General features: G+C 29.9%; 3 protein-coding genes across 5 annotated transcripts; 2 read left to right on the forward strand and 1 right to left on the reverse strand.

Annotated features, from left to right (window-relative positions):
- Nucleotides 1-1,097: 1,097 nt before the first annotated feature.
- On the forward strand, nt 1,098-17,412 carry LOC145936426 (chymotrypsin-2-like). 3 transcript variants are annotated; one of them, XM_083038646.1, is made up of 6 exons: nt 13,925-14,365; nt 15,264-15,325; nt 15,650-15,827; nt 16,095-16,344; nt 16,596-16,733; nt 17,123-17,412. In XM_083038646.1, the coding sequence occupies exons 2-6, from the start codon at nt 15,274-15,276 to the stop codon at nt 17,276-17,278; spliced, it is 774 nt and encodes a 257-aa protein (XP_082894772.1). In that variant the 5' UTR covers nt 13,925-14,365; nt 15,264-15,273; the 3' UTR covers nt 17,279-17,412. The 3 variants fall into 3 exon arrangements, with proteins under 3 accessions (XP_082894773.1, XP_082894772.1, XP_082894771.1); XM_083038647.1 differs by lacking the exons at nt 13,925-14,365; nt 15,264-15,325 and adding an exon at nt 1,098-1,118 and having other exon boundaries at nt 17,123-17,411; XM_083038645.1 differs by lacking the exon at nt 13,925-14,365 and having other exon boundaries at nt 14,757-15,325.
- Nucleotides 3,550-4,935, reverse strand: LOC145936288 (uncharacterized). Its single transcript, XM_083038341.1, has 2 exons — nt 4,861-4,935; nt 3,550-4,696 (listed from the first exon to the last, which is right to left on the reverse strand). The coding sequence occupies exons 1-2, from the start codon at nt 4,865-4,867 to the stop codon at nt 3,639-3,641; spliced, it is 1,065 nt and encodes a 354-aa protein (XP_082894467.1). The 5' UTR covers nt 4,868-4,935; the 3' UTR covers nt 3,550-3,638.
- On the forward strand, nt 8,401-13,337 carry Poli (DNA polymerase iota). Its single transcript, XM_083038254.1, has 2 exons — nt 8,401-8,760; nt 8,880-13,337. The coding sequence occupies exon 2, from the start codon at nt 8,960-8,962 to the stop codon at nt 10,694-10,696; it is 1,737 nt and encodes a 578-aa protein (XP_082894380.1). The 5' UTR covers nt 8,401-8,760; nt 8,880-8,959; the 3' UTR covers nt 10,697-13,337.
- Nucleotides 17,413-17,954: the final 542 nt, after the last annotated feature.

The following is a 17,954-nucleotide window of genomic DNA, read 5'->3' on the forward strand; positions in this document are numbered from 1 at the left end:
AGAAAGAAGAGTGTCAAAACAACTATCTCACTCTGTCGTATTCTGCCAATTTCCGGCTTCACTCGCTGCTACAGTAAAAGCACAGTATACTTATATACAGTAGGGACGCACAGCATCGGAACCTTTGATCTTTTTCAGCTGATCTTTCAGCAGTCCGCCATGTTTTTAGGTTGCAGCACCGTATCAATATTTTTGTTGTACCCATTACTATTAAAACAATTTTGCGCGAAATATTTTCGATATATTATTTTATAGTCATTTTTTCTGAATAAAAATTAAATATTGCATAAAACGCAAAATCAAATTGATAGTATTGTAATTTTACAGATTATATTTTACTATAAATGTAATCACAGTAATGGAGTTATTGGGTTCTTTATGTTGAACGGGATTGGCATGACTTATAAAAATGGTCGCTTACGATGCGCAAGCAAATCTGCGCGGCTGATTTGAGAACAAAGGACTGTCCCTACTGTATGTAAGTATACTGTGGTAAAAGTATGGGAATGCTTCGTCTATATATATACATGGGTACTTTCCGATTCACGCATGATGCGCATGAAGTGACAGAGAATCTATAATATGCGTGACATAAACTATAGATTTTCTGTCACTTCATGCGCATCATGCGTGAATCGGAAAGTACCCTATGTCATTGGTTCGTCGCTTCACGCTGTATGTAAATGCTATAAGCGTTTGATTGACCAATCAGGATAAAGGAACCTTTGCACCGATCGACCAATCAAATGCTTTCAGCGTCAAAATGAGAACGCAACCATAGGTACATTCCGTTTCACACATGATGCACATGAAGTGATAGAAAATCTATAGTTCACGTCACGCATATTATAGATCTTCTGTCGTTTTATACGCATCATGCGTGAAACGGAATGTACCTCATATGTCTATCATGTCTATGATTGAGATCAATTGTTGTGATAGAGACAGTTGATTGTGCGATATTTTCTCTTTATTCTAATAGTAGAATTTCGCTCTTTTTTCAATCATTCTATAATCACGCAATTAAAGAAAGGATTCTACTCCATCAAACATATTTAGATTTCTCTTTAACATGAAGGAAGAAAGTTTGATCCACGAAAGATATCTTCATTGTTCGTGTAAGTCTAAAATGCATTTAGTATATGTAAAAACATTCATCAATATATATATATATCGAGCGAGATTTACGATACAATAAAGAATAAAACTTAATTAAAATATAATTGAGAAATATAATTGATATAATGATAAATATTAATATCTTCAAGTTATTTGTTTTGCGCGCATCGAACACCGGATATGCTTTAACTTACAATAATTAAGCCTTATCTGTAGTTATCTAACAACGAGATCTAATTAATTAACGACGAATCTTAATTGGTTTTTATTGTATTAAAATTTTATCTCTCGATCTGTATATCTTATTTCCTACATCATTTTATCCGGTCTTATTTCCTGTTTTGTCAAAATGACATTTTTTATACGATGGAATATTTATATGTAATATAATAAGAGTTGAATATAGCATAATTCTACTGTTTTCTTTGTATCTTTCATCAATATGAATTTTTTTTAAATCTGGCTTATTATATTATCTCGTGTCCCAATAAAATGCTCTCGAAAATTTTTTTTATCCATGTTTGTAAAAAAAATCTTGCACATCCTAACTGTTCATATTTTTCTCTCGCGTAATTTTATTTGATATTTAGAAAAATTGAAATGCTTGTTTTTCGAAAAAGACATTTCGACATTAGCTTATATTATAAATATTAACCGAGTATATTATAATTAATAGGAAACACTTATAAAATTCTCGATAAAACAACAGTGTTCATTAAATATAAAGATGCGTTCAGTCTTCATATATTCTTGTTTCAAATATGACGATTTTTATGCGCCTTGTTTTGACATTCACAAGTCCTCGAATTATCGAAAAATTTATCGTTAATCGAATCACAATCCTGTCCTCAAGTCATATCTTTTATTTATTACGCTTTCTATTACAAGAGCTTTGTTTGGCGATACACTCTTAACGCACTTGACTTATACTTTCAATATATCTAATATCTTCAGATTTTTTCTTGTTGCTTTTTTGTTAAATTTGAAATATTTGAAAAAGAAGAAAAGCATTTTGTATTTATTTCTAAATCAAATCGTGCCTATTTCACGTTTGAATCTTGTCTCTCCGCGCATTTTTTTTGAGCTTTTTTTACCGAATTATCATTTTAAGTACTTACAGTTCTAGTTTATATTAATTAAAGATTTATGACTGTTTTTTTTACCGAATTATCATTTTAAGTACTTACAGTTCTAGTTTATATTAATTAAAGATTTATGACTGTTTTTCAAAATAATAATTTACTTTGATTTGCTAATTTTGAATGCGGCATATAATTCTCACTTACACAAATTTTAAAACAATTTTAAAACAAAATTTGTCATATATTTATAAATTAATAATAATTATTATAAGAAAGCGCGATTTTTATCTTACTTTAACACGTTTTATTAGCGAAATTTTCTTCACATAAGTGTAGAGATATTTTTTTCACATAAGTGTTTAAATTCACGATACTGAAGAAAAACCTTCTTTCAAGTTTATCATATAATCATATTTTACGAAAAAGATAAAATATATATAGCTTCTCATTATTATATTCATTATTCTCTTAACTTCTATTATTTTAGGAAGGATATTAATTATAATTGTATTTAAAATTAAATATTACATATAATTTCTCAATATTCTATATATATTGTTTGAATCTCGCATTTCTTGTCATTAATAATTTGCTAATATTTGGCAAGTTTAAGCGATTGATTGAACATTGAAATACACATCTGAAGAAAAGAAATATTAATAACGCTTCGTAGACAAGAGAAATAAATCATTGACAAAGAATTAAGAGACAGGATATATAAAAACTATTGACATTGTGATATCAGAAATAATCTATTGAATTATGCCAGGCGATAATTGTTAAAAATTGCAAAAAAAAAATTGATGTCGGTGTTACTATTGCGACATGATTTCCATTTCTTTTTTTGGATGTGGCTGACGAATTGCGAGACTTATTCGGATAAGTTTTATGTCATTGTGTTATCGGAATTAAAATAATGCTTTTCCATGTAAAATAATCGTAAAAGCTGATAAATATATATATATATATTTAGGAGCAAAATGACAAGTTGGTGATGATTGGAAATGTGGTTGAGAGAGAAAATTTTGATATTGACAAATTTTTAATTTAAAATCTCTTAAAATCTGTATACATGATTTAATCTCTGCTAATAATATAAAACTTTGTAATATATATTCATTGCTATATATATGTATGTGCAACGACATGCTTTTGCTACAGATTAGAAGTGAGAATCTTTTTATCCTTACATAAATTTCATATATGAATTAAAAGTGATAATTTGTGTGCCTGTAATCTGGTATCAGAGGATCGAATTGATAAGAAAATTGTAGGAAATAATCTTAGATTTTATAGATATATATAGAGGTTTATTAAAATATCTTAGCAAAATAATCTATTCCTACAATTAATATTTCTAACAAGCATTACAATTTGCTCTTCGTACTCATTGTTATAATTTTAGTTTCTCTTCTTACTCTCCGAAATTGATATTATCTATATCCAGTCGTCCCAGCTGTTTTTACACTTGGTACTAACTTTTTCTGCAGTGTCGCATACTTGATTTACGTGATCAAAATATCTTCCCCAAACACAAATCTGTAGTACCTTCTTTTTGTTTACACATTCATAATATAATCTGCAGTCACACTCGTGAGGCCATCTCGTAGGAACATCTTTTGGACAGGCGCCAGGTTTCTCTGGTGTTGGTGTTGTTGATTTCGTTGGTTTCGTTGTTTTCGTTGGTTTCGTTGTTTTCGGTGGTTTCGTTGTTTTCGTTGGTTTCGTTGGTTTCTCCGTTGTTGATTCTTCGCAACCAGCAAGTTTTGGAGTCGTACATTTGGAAAGTGTAGGGCTAAAATGTTGACCCTTCTTACATTCCTCAACGATCCACTCTTTTTTGTTGCATGTGTAATATTTTTCACACAAACAATCGTGACTCTTCTTTGCGCCTTGACGACAATTTTCTCCGTTTTCCGGACAAGCACCTTTAATGCATTTCAACGATGTTGTATCGAAGTACCACCCTTCCTTACAGTCGCGCAAGGCCTTCCGACTGTTTTTGCATTCGTAGTACTTAGTACATTGGCATTCGTGAGGGAGATATTCACCGTTTTCGCACTCGATTACTGATAGGTCGCCACAGTCTCCTGGAATACAACATTCCCTGTCTTCGTCAAAGTGTTCTCCATCATTGCATTCGTGCAGGATCTTTCGATCATTTTTGCATTCGTAGAATTTAGTGCATTGGCACTCGTGCGGAAGTAATTTGCCATCCTCATCGCATTCGTCATTTATTGGTTTATCGCATTCCGATAACGCGGGCTTAACGCAGCCTTTCCATTTTTTACTAAAGTGTAAGCCGGTTTTACAATTTTTCAAGGCTTTTCGACCGTTTTTGCATTCGTAGTATGAAGTGCAATCCGATTGATGAAATATCAATTTCGGCGGACAAGTGTCCTTCGCCGGACATTCGTTTTCTGCCACAAAGCTAGTCTCATTTGCGGCGATCACGGTCTGAGCCAGGAAGGCGATGGCGATTAAGAATAATTGTCCTGTGTCGAACAAAAAATATTACGATCAAATTAGCTGTTACAATTGAAAAGAAAAGTCTATTATTTACATATGAAATTCGGATTTGTAAAATATCTCGAGGCATATAAGTATCTCAGTCGATTTACTTTTTCATAATCTTATTATAGAAATTTGTTGTTCTCACCCTTCATCGCCTGTCACTTTTGCTTTACTCGTACTTGAGAAAAGAAGGAAATATCGTATCGTATATGAAATTATCCTATTAACACCTCACTGTGATTCGTTTGGATACATGACTGGTTAAATTAAGCTAAGTCCGCTTTTATAAATATGCATCGCGTTATCATAAAACACAAGGACAGATTATCATATCTGTTAAAAAAGATTATCAGAACTGTATTTACTTTTTATGGAACCCTAAACACATTTTCTCGAATCCTTTTGCATGGGTCTAGAGAAAAAGACACAAACATATATTTAATAAAAGTATAATAAAATAATTTTTTCTGAATTAATAACTGTAGCATTCTTTACACACAAATAAATTCTATTAATTTAAATAAAGTTTACAAATATTTTATACTAAATATTTTAATTATTTTATTATTAAAAAAATAATAAGATTAAAAAAAGAAAATTAATTTTTCCTATTTCTTTTATTGTATTGATCTGTACAATATATATTTCATTTAAATCGCAAATTTTGCTACGATTTTGCAATTTACTGAAATTTATGAATTTGCAAGACACTCAACTGGTATTCAATTATATGCCTAAATATATGTACGGTCTTGATTGAAAATACTCTTATTTAGAAGAGAAGATTATTAGTCATATAATGTTTCACAGAAAAGATATATTGCTTATAGATTTGGGCAATAAATAATCTTTTCATAACACATCATGAATTGATAAATATGACGTAAGAAAAATTGAAATTATATTCATATCTTATCTTTTATCCTTTGTTCTCATCAATTAATTAAATTTGATTTCAACCAAGAGAAGAGAAAGAACATTATTAAATATGTATATTCTTATTGTAGCTGAAAGATATAAATAATGTAGTAGTTAACACACGTCACCAATAAATCTTGATTTATACTTTTGAAATTTTTAAATAATAATCGTGATAAATTACTATTAACCCCTTTAGGTATGGAAAATCCATAACATTTAGATAAAATGAAGTATTGCGAAATGGTTCAAAATAGTTTATTTATCTAAGTGATCTTAATAGTTAATTTATCTGTGTGTTCACATTCAATTTCAGCTCAAGGCCGATAAGAAAAGATGATAGCAGAAAAGATTAGAGTGATTCGGTTACAACATTAAATCTATAAATTCATATTAATTACAATTATTATGCGTATCGAAAAAATAAAAATTTCTGAAATAAAAGCACTTGTAAACACAGTTTCTAATTCTTAATTTTTTATTTTTTTATTCTTGTAGTAAAACAAAATAAAATTCTTCGAGCGCTAAATAGGATTTCTTTGTAATCAAAGAGTTACAGCAATTTCAAAATTTGGCTAAAATTTAAACCTTATTAGATAGATTTTTTTTTTTAATATTTAAAAGCATTTTGTAGCAGAATATTTGTAATCACTTGTTACATTTATAACAAATTAATTTTTATAATCGTTAAAAATTTTATCATTACGAATAAAAATAAACTTATTATGTTAAATAATTACCAAGAAAATTTTGGATCGAAATATTATCGAAATTTTTATTTATAAAAAAAGCGATTAGAACAATTATTGTTTCAAAATGTTGTATTTTTTTTTTTTTGCTTCAATTTTGTACGGAATTATTGCAATTAGAATAAAATACTGAAAGCATATATTATTTCTTCGAAACTTATTTTATCTATAAAGTTTTTTATCAATAAGGAGAGTACCAAGTCCATCGCAAATTTGATATAATCTTTCGATATTAGAGTCAAGGTTTTAAAATGTTAAGTGGCGATATCTTATATATTAATTCACTGTAACGATCTTATCAAAAGGATATAATCTACATCGCCAATACAACATACAATATCGATATCGAAATATTAGAAAAGGATGAGTGTTTAATTAAATTTAATAAAATAAAATAAATTTAATAAATAAAATATTTTTAATGAATCATATCTTTTCAATTTTCTAAATAATATTTATAAATACTAGGCCCTTTAAGTTATTAATCGCAAATTAAATACTTTATCATCTTATTGAATAAGACGAAGAAAAAACAGAAAAGGACAGATTATTAAATCTTGCCCATGATGCAATCAATTAATTAATGACTTGCATCATATGATCATCACGATATGTATCTGTATATGCATTGCCGTCAATTAATCGTTATCATTAAGAGAAATTATACAGTAGCGTGATCGGTTGCGGATGAGAATAAGAGATCTCTCCATGTATCATGAACTTAGATAGGTCTATACTAAATTGATTTTGCATAAAATTGAATTTGCATTAAAAATTTTATCGATGATACTTGATGTATTTTAGATTTATTTAATATTATATCTTACTATTTAAAAATAAAATATCTTATAAGGCGAATTTTTGTGTGCTTTTCATGCGCTAATTTCTTACGTGAATATTGTTATAAAGAAATTAATTTAAAAAATTAATATCCATTAAGATAATGATAATTTCTAAATCTTAGTTAGAAATAATATAGAAATAAAATAAATACGCTCACACACATATCCCTTCGATTTTATAATATAAATATATTTATATATATGATTAATATGTTTTATTAATATATATATATAAATTAATAATTTTTTAAATTTATTTAAATTTAATATTTTTTAAAAATATTTTTATATAAATTTGCTTAAAAATGAGTCATATATACTATATATGACTAATCATGTAATCTATACAAGTCAATATCTCGATGACTAATTAAGACAACCAAAAGATTTTTGATAATGGCTTAATGATAAAATAAAGAATGTATAATATAATATAAAAAATTTCCTTAAAATTTTCAAAATTTTGAAGTTTACTTTGAGCTTCTTTTATTAAACAATATTATGTTCTTTTTTGTGAAACTATATATATATATATATATATATATATATATATATATATATATATAGAAAATGTCAGAATAAATAAAAACATATATATCTTTAAAATATTTATATGCATTAAAAAATTGAAAACTAAAGAGAGTTTATAAAAAAATTTAAACAAAACTGCATATAAATATGTATGTTCTTTTTTGTGAAACTATATATATAGAAAATGTCAGAATAAATAAAAACATACTTTAAAATATTATATGCAATAAAAAATTGAAAACTAAAGAGTCTATAACAAAATTTAAACAAAACTGCATATAAAAATATGACTGAGAGAAAAGAAATTCTAGTCTCCTTCCTCCTCCTTTTCTCTCTCATATCTCTCTCTCTCTCTCTCTCTCTCTCTCTCTCTCTCTCTCTCTCTCTCTCTCTCTCTCTCTCTCTCTCTCTCTCATTTTTTTTTATTTTCTTTAATTTTCTATCTCGTTTACACAGATAAAGCATAGGACATGCACATGTATTATACAACTCATAATAGTTGTGATTGTGAGATTTGTATTGAGAGAGACAAAGAGCTAACTTATATATAGCTATCTCTCTCGGATCGTGTTTCAAGCGCCGAACACCGCGTATATATCTTTTACGACATCTAATGCGCATCTATATATTCTTAAGTCGATGACCTACTTAGGTTCCGGAATTTCTCGTATACATATATCATATATACGTATCTATGACAATTTAAAAACATGGCTACCATGTGAAAAATGGACTGGTTTATACTGTTTGCACGCTGTAAACAACTTTCTATTTAATTTATCACGGTAGTTTTGTGTTTCGCGTCGTCGACTAGACGAATCGCCGATTCGAAGAAACGTTCCTAGTAGACTGGAGCTGAATCGAGGGACCCATTAAGAACGCCAAATAACTGTCGGGAGTGAAAGCCGCGTGAATTCGCAATAGCACAGATTCTATGTTTTCCCCACGAACAATTAATATTCCATTCTCTTCTATTATCTGGAAAAATTTGCTGCCAAAACTAAGGTATAGTCCAAATTCGTGCAGAATCCAATTTTAATAACATTATTAGTTTCTTAATTAAGATTACACAATCTTTCTTCAATTATATATTGTATATATGTATATATGTATCTGTGTTGCAGATGCAATTAAGAAAGTTCTAAGAACTAGGATGTAAGGATTTGTAAGTTTGCAAAAATATCGATTTCTGATAAACATCCACATGGATACTGATTTTAATACTATTGCTCAGCATCCAAGAACCATCATCCACTTGGATGTTGACTGTTTTTACGCACAAGTAGAGATGCTTAGGCATCCAGAATTGGAGGGAAAGCCATTAGGTGTTCAGCAAAAAAGTATAGTGGTCACCAGCAATTATCTGGCAAGAGAATATGGAATAAAAAAATGTATGTCAGTGCAAGAAGCTTTGCGTCTATGTCCAGAACTGGTTTTGGTAAATGGTGAAGATTTAACACACTATCGTCAATATTCAAGTAAAGTATTTGAAATTCTGCATCGATTTACACCGTTAGTGGAAAGATTGGGCTTTGACGATAATTTTCTTGATGTGACATCAATAGTGGAGAAACAACTCAAGTCTCAGAATGATTCAGAGTTTGATATGAACAGTTTGCACACAGACGAGGAGCTAAAGGAATCGGATAGTAAGATATTTGGGCCTTCAGATGAGGAATGTCCATGCGATTGTCATACACGCTTGATGATTGGCTCCAAGATAGCAGATGAAATAAGGAATCGTATTTATGAAGAATTGCATCTTACTTGTAGCGCTGGAATAGCGCATAATAAGCTTCTGGCTAAATTGGCAGGGTCGCTGAATAAACCAAATCAACAGACATTGGTATTTCCATGCAGCGGTCCAATGTTGCTCTCCGCAATAGGCTCCGCATCCAAGATACCTGGTATTGGACAAAAGACTATGGAATTATTGTTGTCGAATAATATTAAAACAGTAGACGATCTGCGCAAAATATCTCTAGAAAATCTGGAACTAAAAATTGGCGTTGATTTAGCGAGGAGATTGAAAGATAATGCAGAAGGAATTGACGAGACAGCAGTAAAGCCATCTGGAAAGAAACAATCCATAGGTTTAGAGGATGGATTTAAAAGCGTGTCGCTAGTGGCGGAGGTAGAGTCACGATTAGGCGCACTATTGAGAAGATTAACAGAGCTAGCGATGGAAGATGGTAGAATTCCTATTGCTATGAGAATAACAGTGCGGAAGCATGACTTGAACAAACCTACTTCCGGTAAGAGAGAGACTAGACAATGCGCGCTGCCGAAACATCTTTTACCGTCCACAAAAACCGGCGTGTACGATCATAGTAAAATGTTGATGCTCGCCATGAAGCTGTTCCATCGAATAGTTGACGTCTCGAAGCCATTCCATTTAACATTGTTAGGAGTTGCATTTACTAAATTTGAGGAGAGATCATATGGCAGGAGCAGCATTACATCCTTTTTGCGCAAGCAGGTTGCCGTCCATTCCGTTTTGGATATTAGTTCTGAAGAAGGCATCGCAGAAATGAATTTGGGATCACCGATGAGTATCAATCAAGATAGTAATGATAGCTCCGATCAATCAGCGACGATGAATACTTCTGCGTCAAGCCTCTCATGTTCACCGATTTCAAAATTGTCAGGCTTAGCAACCAGTCACAATACAGAGGACGATCTGCAAAACGAGGTGGAACCATTGCCGAAAAAGACCAAGTTGGAGGTGTGGTTGAGCGGTCGTCGGGAGTCGCCGAGTAACGAAATGGCTTGTCTTAGATTGAGCCCGTCATCACCTATGCAATTGTCGCCCACAGTAGATACTACGGTTTTCAAGACTCTGCCTATCGAGAGGAGGGATGTCGCACGTTCTTGGCCGACAACCAGCAAACCGAAACCAAACAATATACTTAAATTTTTCACCATAGCCACCAATAAGTGACAGAGCTCTGTGACTTAGTATTGAATGTCATTGCTCTTATATATGCGCTTGAATTGAACATTAAATGCCAGCACCGGGATCTTTAATTTTCAGTGCTCTTTGGGTGCTAGATTTTAAAATGTAAAATGAGAAAATAGTGTTATAATATAAAACTTATGCAGGCTTTCTGTTATATAAGACAACATGAAAATACTCGCAGTGACCACAAATATTTACAGAAGATCTAATACTTTGTTTCGTTAATAGTAGAAAGAGGAATTTATACTATTAATGTTAATTAAAATCAAGAGCTATCGTGCTTTATCACAGTACGAGATAATTACTTTGAATATTTTCTTTAAATCTCACTATGACTTTGAAAATAAAGCCTGAGCAACTGGTTTGTCAGTTTTTTTTTTCTTATTTAATACTCAAAGTTTATGCCCTAAGGTTTTGACATACAATTAAATGCAATTAAGAATCATTCCATATAAATTCATTTTTTTTTCTCTCATTGTCGTGTGCGTTTATTATAATTAATTTCTCTAAATGTAGCTGCAGATCTTACACGACATCTGTGTTCAATTGCATTTAACATATATTTTCGTCTAAGTTTTTTTTATATATAATATATATACGATTTTCGCGCATTATTAGCAAGAATATAGATATAATGAGGGCATATATGTAGTTTTTTTTAGCTATAGTTATTTTTTATTTTTGACAGCAACAATGAAACGTATTGTAATTACATTTTGGGTTATTTTTAATTACAATTACTTTACTAATATTATTTTATCAGAGAAATATGCTTTCCAAAAAAATTGTAATTCTTTAATTCGTATTTATTCAATATTTTACTTAGATTATAACTGATAAACAAAAAATTTTTAGAAAAAACGATCAAATACAATTTATGTTATCGAAAATACTTTAGTTTTTACAACATTTTTTATTGTTACACCATTGCTTTCATGCTATAACGCAAAATACAAGCTGTATTCATTTACTATTATGTACACGATTTCATATAAACGTAATTGTAATACACGTTTCAAGATAGATAGTGTTATATAATTAAACGAAACTACTACAAAAAGAATATATTTACCTAATTTACAACAAAAAGTTAGAAAGTATATAAAAAAATATCAAAATATGTCTGTCAATTCGTACATAAGTAAAATAAGGTGCTGACATTCGATGTTGCGACTCTCTCGATGGATAAGTAATTATATAAATTAATTATGTCCTAAGAAAAAGATAAAATTATATTTTTAGTACTGTTATAAATGTTATCTTATAATTAAGGATTGAAATTGATATATATAATTTCGACCAACTTAGTTTGTCATGCTGCAGTTACGCAAGAGACATTCGTACAATCAGCTGTCGCATTTTATCATCGAATAAAAACGAGAAGATTTACGCGCAGTTCTCTCAGCAGTATCGAAATCTGAAGTTCACGATCAATGAAAAATATCGCTTTCACTACCTGCTTGTAATATATGCGTCGAATATCGGGCGAGAAATATGTGACTGAAAATATTCGGTTATTCCCGTCAGGATTAGCTACTGGCGCGAAGCTTCATTAAAATATATAAATGTATACGTGTAATTATTCATGCGCGCAAAAAAGATTTAGACAATCATAAAGTTTTGATGCCACTTCATTATGGCATTTACGATTATTCTCGCATACATACATGTATACACACAGTTAAATATATATGTATATACATATACATATATATATGTACATATATATGTATATATTAATATATATCTGTCATGTCATGAAGAAACACAGCTAAGTGCGACACAGGACACGATGAGAGCTGCGTTTTTACTTTTCACAGATACTTAAAGGATCCTTGTTGTATACGTGAATGGATCCGCAGGTGATAAACTAAAATTACTAAAACAATGTAGCTTTTGTATTTGCGAAACAGAATATTCATTAAGATTGCATATATTGTTTAACATAAGAGAGCGAAAGCGAAAGAGAATGAGCTATATAGAAAATCGTCGAACGCGCAGTAGGAGCTCTACGAAATTTTTCTATTTTTATTTATTTACAACATATATGGTATACATGAAACGGTGTTGTCTTTATTTTAAACTTCTGGTTGTGAGTATATGCATATTTTATATGGATTTGTTTTGGCGGGGATTATGCAGCGTTGTAAAACACTATAAGCTTTTCAACGTCGAGGTCGAGAGTCGAGATCGAAACGCGAAACTTCGCGTTTAGAATAACAATATTGTCTCGAGAATAATTTAAATATTTCAATGATACGACGAAGATGATGATTGACACTTTTTTAAGTGACAGCGCAACGCCGCGACTCGCATTACTTCCGATTTATTTCAATAAAAAAAAAAAGTTGAATTGTACTACTCTATTAATTCTCTACAATTCCAGCTCCAAGTTCCCTTATGTAATTATGTTACTTATAAAATAATTACTTGTGTAGGTATTGTGATACCTCTTATGGAAAAAATATGTATGTACAATTCTATCGTATTTAATTTCTTGCCTATAAACATTGCATTGTGGTAAAAATGTTTAAGAATGTTCACTGAAACGCATAAATATTGAAAAAATACACGCGTTATCGAGTTAGTAAAACTATTGTAGTGAATCTTCGCAAATATCTGTCACATATCATTCACCGTAAAACTGAACAATCGTATGTGAAACTATACAAAATATAAAATTAACTTTTCTTTGTTCCGATATTAATGATTATTTCGTATAAATTATTATTAGTATATCCTCGAGAAGTTTCAAATGAATTGCAACACATATAGTCATCGATTTAAGGTCGAAATTTTCTTTGTGTAAACGGGATGCAACTTTTTAGAATGTTATTGAAATGCATTTTGTTATAAAATGCTTGTATTTTTACGTACTTCAGATTAAAATAAGTCAATCGCATATAAGTAAATTAAAATAAATTTTTATAATTAAATATATTTCATATTATATATTTTATATATTTTATTTTATTTTTAAATTTTGTATACATTAATATAATTCTTATATATAATATTTTTTTATTTTAATATTCGAAATCGTTATAGAAATTTATTTCGTTATAGAAGATTATCCAATCATCTATAACGAAATAATTTTCTATAACGATTTCGAACAATATTAAACTAAAAAGAAAAATTATATATAAGAATTACATTAATGTATATAAAATTTAAAGATAAGTCAATTTCTAGAAAATTTTCTGTTTGTCGAAAATGTACAACGAAAGTCACAAAATATTAGGGCCCATAAATCATCAGGCCATAAATACGTAGAGTAGCCTATTTTTTGTCTGGAAATTATCGTCAATATAAACAAACATAGTTAACAATCGCAACCGCCGCACAAAGAAAAACGACGTTAGAAACATGTGCGAGCGCATGACAGAACATTGCCTGCCAATTGCGCGAGTGAATTTGTATCTCGCGCATGACAAGCGTACTCACAACCACGTGGACTCAATTGGCGGCCAATTGCGCGCGGCGTCCTCGGGTCACCTCCAACAGTTTTAAGCAAATCGAAAGTTATTAGTTATCAGTAAAAAGGGAGGCCCTTTTAGCTAGATAATAAGAGGAGCTCTCACGATCGCCTTACCGGATTATCGAGAGTTTACTAATCGAGTGCCGTAGATAAACCGCTTAATCATCTTTGTAAATAGCATAAATTAAGATAATTTAAATACATTAATTATATATTAATTATACAAGGTGTATCTAAATAAGTGCGAAAAATTTTAGGTGGTTCTTTGTCGAAAATTAAGGGGGTTTCTTATATAAACATATACTCTTATATTTCTCCCTGAGGAGTTAAAAATTAAATAGAGGTTGTTATAGTTTCATCTCCTTATATAACGATACAGGAAGATCAAAAAAATATTAATAAATATCCTTTTTATTAGTGGAAAATATCCACCAAGTTTCATTTTTTTAATTTGTCTGAAATTTGGGAAAAGAAATAAAAATTTAATTTTTCGACAAAGAATCATCTCCTAAAATTTTTCCCACTTATTTAGATACATCCTGTATATATTAAATATATTTAAATATATTATAAGACAATTGTGCGTGTCAAAATTAAAACTTATATCCGGTGTGCTCGTTCTCGTATCGTCTTCGTATTTTTTCTCATACACTCTCGGACAAATATATTTATATTTTATTTCTTCAGAAAATTATTTGCGCTACAAATTAGAAATCTGCATCGCAGTTCAAGTGGTACGTAAATTACGATTATGCATTTTAGCAATGTGCATTTTTATCTCTGTTCTGCAACAATGATAGCAACTATATCCGGTCATAAATTGTAGCTACCGACATATCACCCTACCTATCACATTGCACGTGAGATACATCAGAAACCGGGCTGATTCGGGATATGTTTTTTTTTTATAGACAGTATCTCTCTCTGACCTAAATTTAAATACCCGATCACACATTTCCTTAATGGTCATTTTACGCGTATATAAGAACCGGTGAGAAACGAGCGTTAAATTGGTGTTAAACTTTGTGGAAAGCAAAAAAAAATTTTGTGTTTTCGATATTATTATAGTTTAACAAAAATGATGCTGATATTCTACATCTTGAGTATTGTTACGATACATGAATTGTCAGGTAAGAGTTTTTGTCAGTAAATCGGTTATTAAAAAATTTAAAGTATGACATATTTTATATTCTATTCTCACGCAATTATTAAATTATGTTTATCAATATATTTATTTGCGTAATATAATTTATATCATTTAAAATTATTTTTTATGTATATGCGCTCGATTTATTAATTAAGAAAATATGTATTACATGAGCTTTTTGGCGAAAAATTATATCGTTTCTCGAAGATATTTTCACATAAAAAATTTAATATTGTACAAGTTAAAAGCTAAAAATTATTCTACATATCTCTGCAAATGATAAAGATATTATGAAATTTCTTAAAAGGTGCTTCTTCAATGGACACAACTGAACCCAAAATAATACCGAAAATCGTGGGCGGTAGTTCTGCCGCTGAAGGACAATATCCTTATCAAGCGTCCCTTCGTTTTGGCAATAAACATTTCTGCGGTGGTTCTATCATAGATAAGCGATGGATCCTTACAGCTTCTCATTGTTTGTCAAGGTACGCCGCTATTGGAAAGATCCTTTATACATAATATTTTTATTTCAACAATATAATTAAGTAATTATTTCAACAATTATTTACACAAAAGAACTTTTACAGAATTTTTTTACCATTAAAATAACGGAAAGTGTGTATAACGCATTGCCCCAATAAATATTTTATTATTAATAATATAAAACTAAGATAAAAGTTTATGATTGATAAATTGATTCTATTTAGAGAACTATTTATAATTTTACAATTTTACTATTTATAATTTAACAGTTTTAACGATACGGCTATCACTGTCGTATTGGGCACAAATACTCTAGATAAAGGTGGCGATAAGTATTCTTCGATCAAGAATGTGATGCATCCGTCCTACATTTCCATCTTTATTAGAAACGACATTGGATTAATCAAACTAGATAAGGATATTGTGTTTGGAGATAAAGTGAAACCGATTGCTTTGCCCACTCAAAATTTTGACAAATCCGATTATCCGGCGATGCTGTCCGGCTGGGGTACGACCAGTGTGAGTACACATAAGATTAATTAATTAATTAATTAATTAATTATGCATTATATGCTATGACACTATAAGAAGTTGTAGATTTTTATTATAATATGTACATATATATCAGATTATGTATATGTGAATATATACATATCATCCTATCTGTCCACTATTTTCTACAAATGTGAAATTTTATATTACTCATTGATTAATCAATGCATTAATTATGCTCATTTTGATAATGATTATTTCGTGTGAACCATTATCAGTATCCCGGAGAAGAGCCAAATGAATTGCAGCACATTCAACTTGCAGTCATCGATCAAAAACAATGCTTAAACACCAGTTTTCGCGTCAACAATAACAATATCTGTACACTCAACAAAAAAGGCGAGGGCGCTTGTCACGTAAGTGCATTTTTTAATTTAATTATATTATTCCGGAGCAGGATCTTTTCATCATCAAAAGACGAACATTTGATATCGACGTTTTTATTTTTCAAACATTAACAAAATATGAAATAATCTTATCAAAAAACATTGAATGCTTAATTGAAAAACTTATTTTGAAACTGGTCTTATATAAATCTTTTAAAAAGCAATCTTTTTAAAAAAGCAAAAAATTAACACGTTACAAAGCAAAAATTACACGCGTATTTGTATGTGTGTGTCACATACATATAGATATATAAAATTATAAGTTAAAGAATATGAGAGAATATATAAAGAAAAAATATATATATAAATAATATATTGTTCTATTTCAAAAAAGAAAAAAAACTTATTTAAATATATAGGGTGACTCTGGCGGTCCCCTGGTAGCCGATGGTGTGCAGATCGGCGTGGTATCTTGGGGAAGACCTTGCGCTAAAGGAATCCCAGATGTATTTACACGTGTCTACTCCTATCTAGATTGGATCAAAGAGCATCTCAAGGAGGACAATTCTGCATAAGCGATTCTGAATTCTTTACAAGTTGACAAATCATAAGCAGAGATGATAATTTTTAACTAGTTTTTATTTATGTAGACCGCAAGTGAAAAATTAGCTATCAAATAATAAAGTTGATGACAATTGTATTTTACTCAAATAAGTTCAGTTCTAATAATTATTAATTTACGATTCACGATTTAAAAAAAAATCAATTTTGTCCATTATTCATATATCATATGTATATAATAAATAAATCTAAGAATATGTCTTACGTCATTTAAGATTATTTTAAGCGTATCTGACGAAGATAATATGAATAGAATTTTATTTAAAAAATTAAATAAAAATTTGCTCATATATGAATTATGAGAGAGTTTATCAGGCGATATCCAGATGAGAAACACTGTCGGAAAGTTCATCGCTAAAGTCTGCACAACTTTGCAGCTGCCTGCCGGAGAGACTAAACAAACGTGCTACGTCGCCTGTGTTACGCAAAATCATTTTTATTAATGCAGTTTCTTAATCTGAAACCGCAACGACTTCCACGCTAATGGCTACGGTTGAATAGTCGACAATTAAAGAGATCAAAGAAATTAATTTTAAATCAATTAACAATAATAGCAAAATAGAATAATAATTAAATGTCTCTTAGACTAATAGCTTTTCTAATTAAATAAAAATTGAATTTTTGAATTAT

The sequence above is a fragment of the Prenolepis imparis genome, unplaced genomic scaffold (assembly GCF_030444845.1).
Source record: "Prenolepis imparis isolate NDT839.2.m4 unplaced genomic scaffold, iyPreImpa1.0 SCAF_5, whole genome shotgun sequence".
NCBI lineage: Eukaryota > Metazoa > Arthropoda > Insecta > Hymenoptera > Formicidae > Prenolepis > Prenolepis imparis.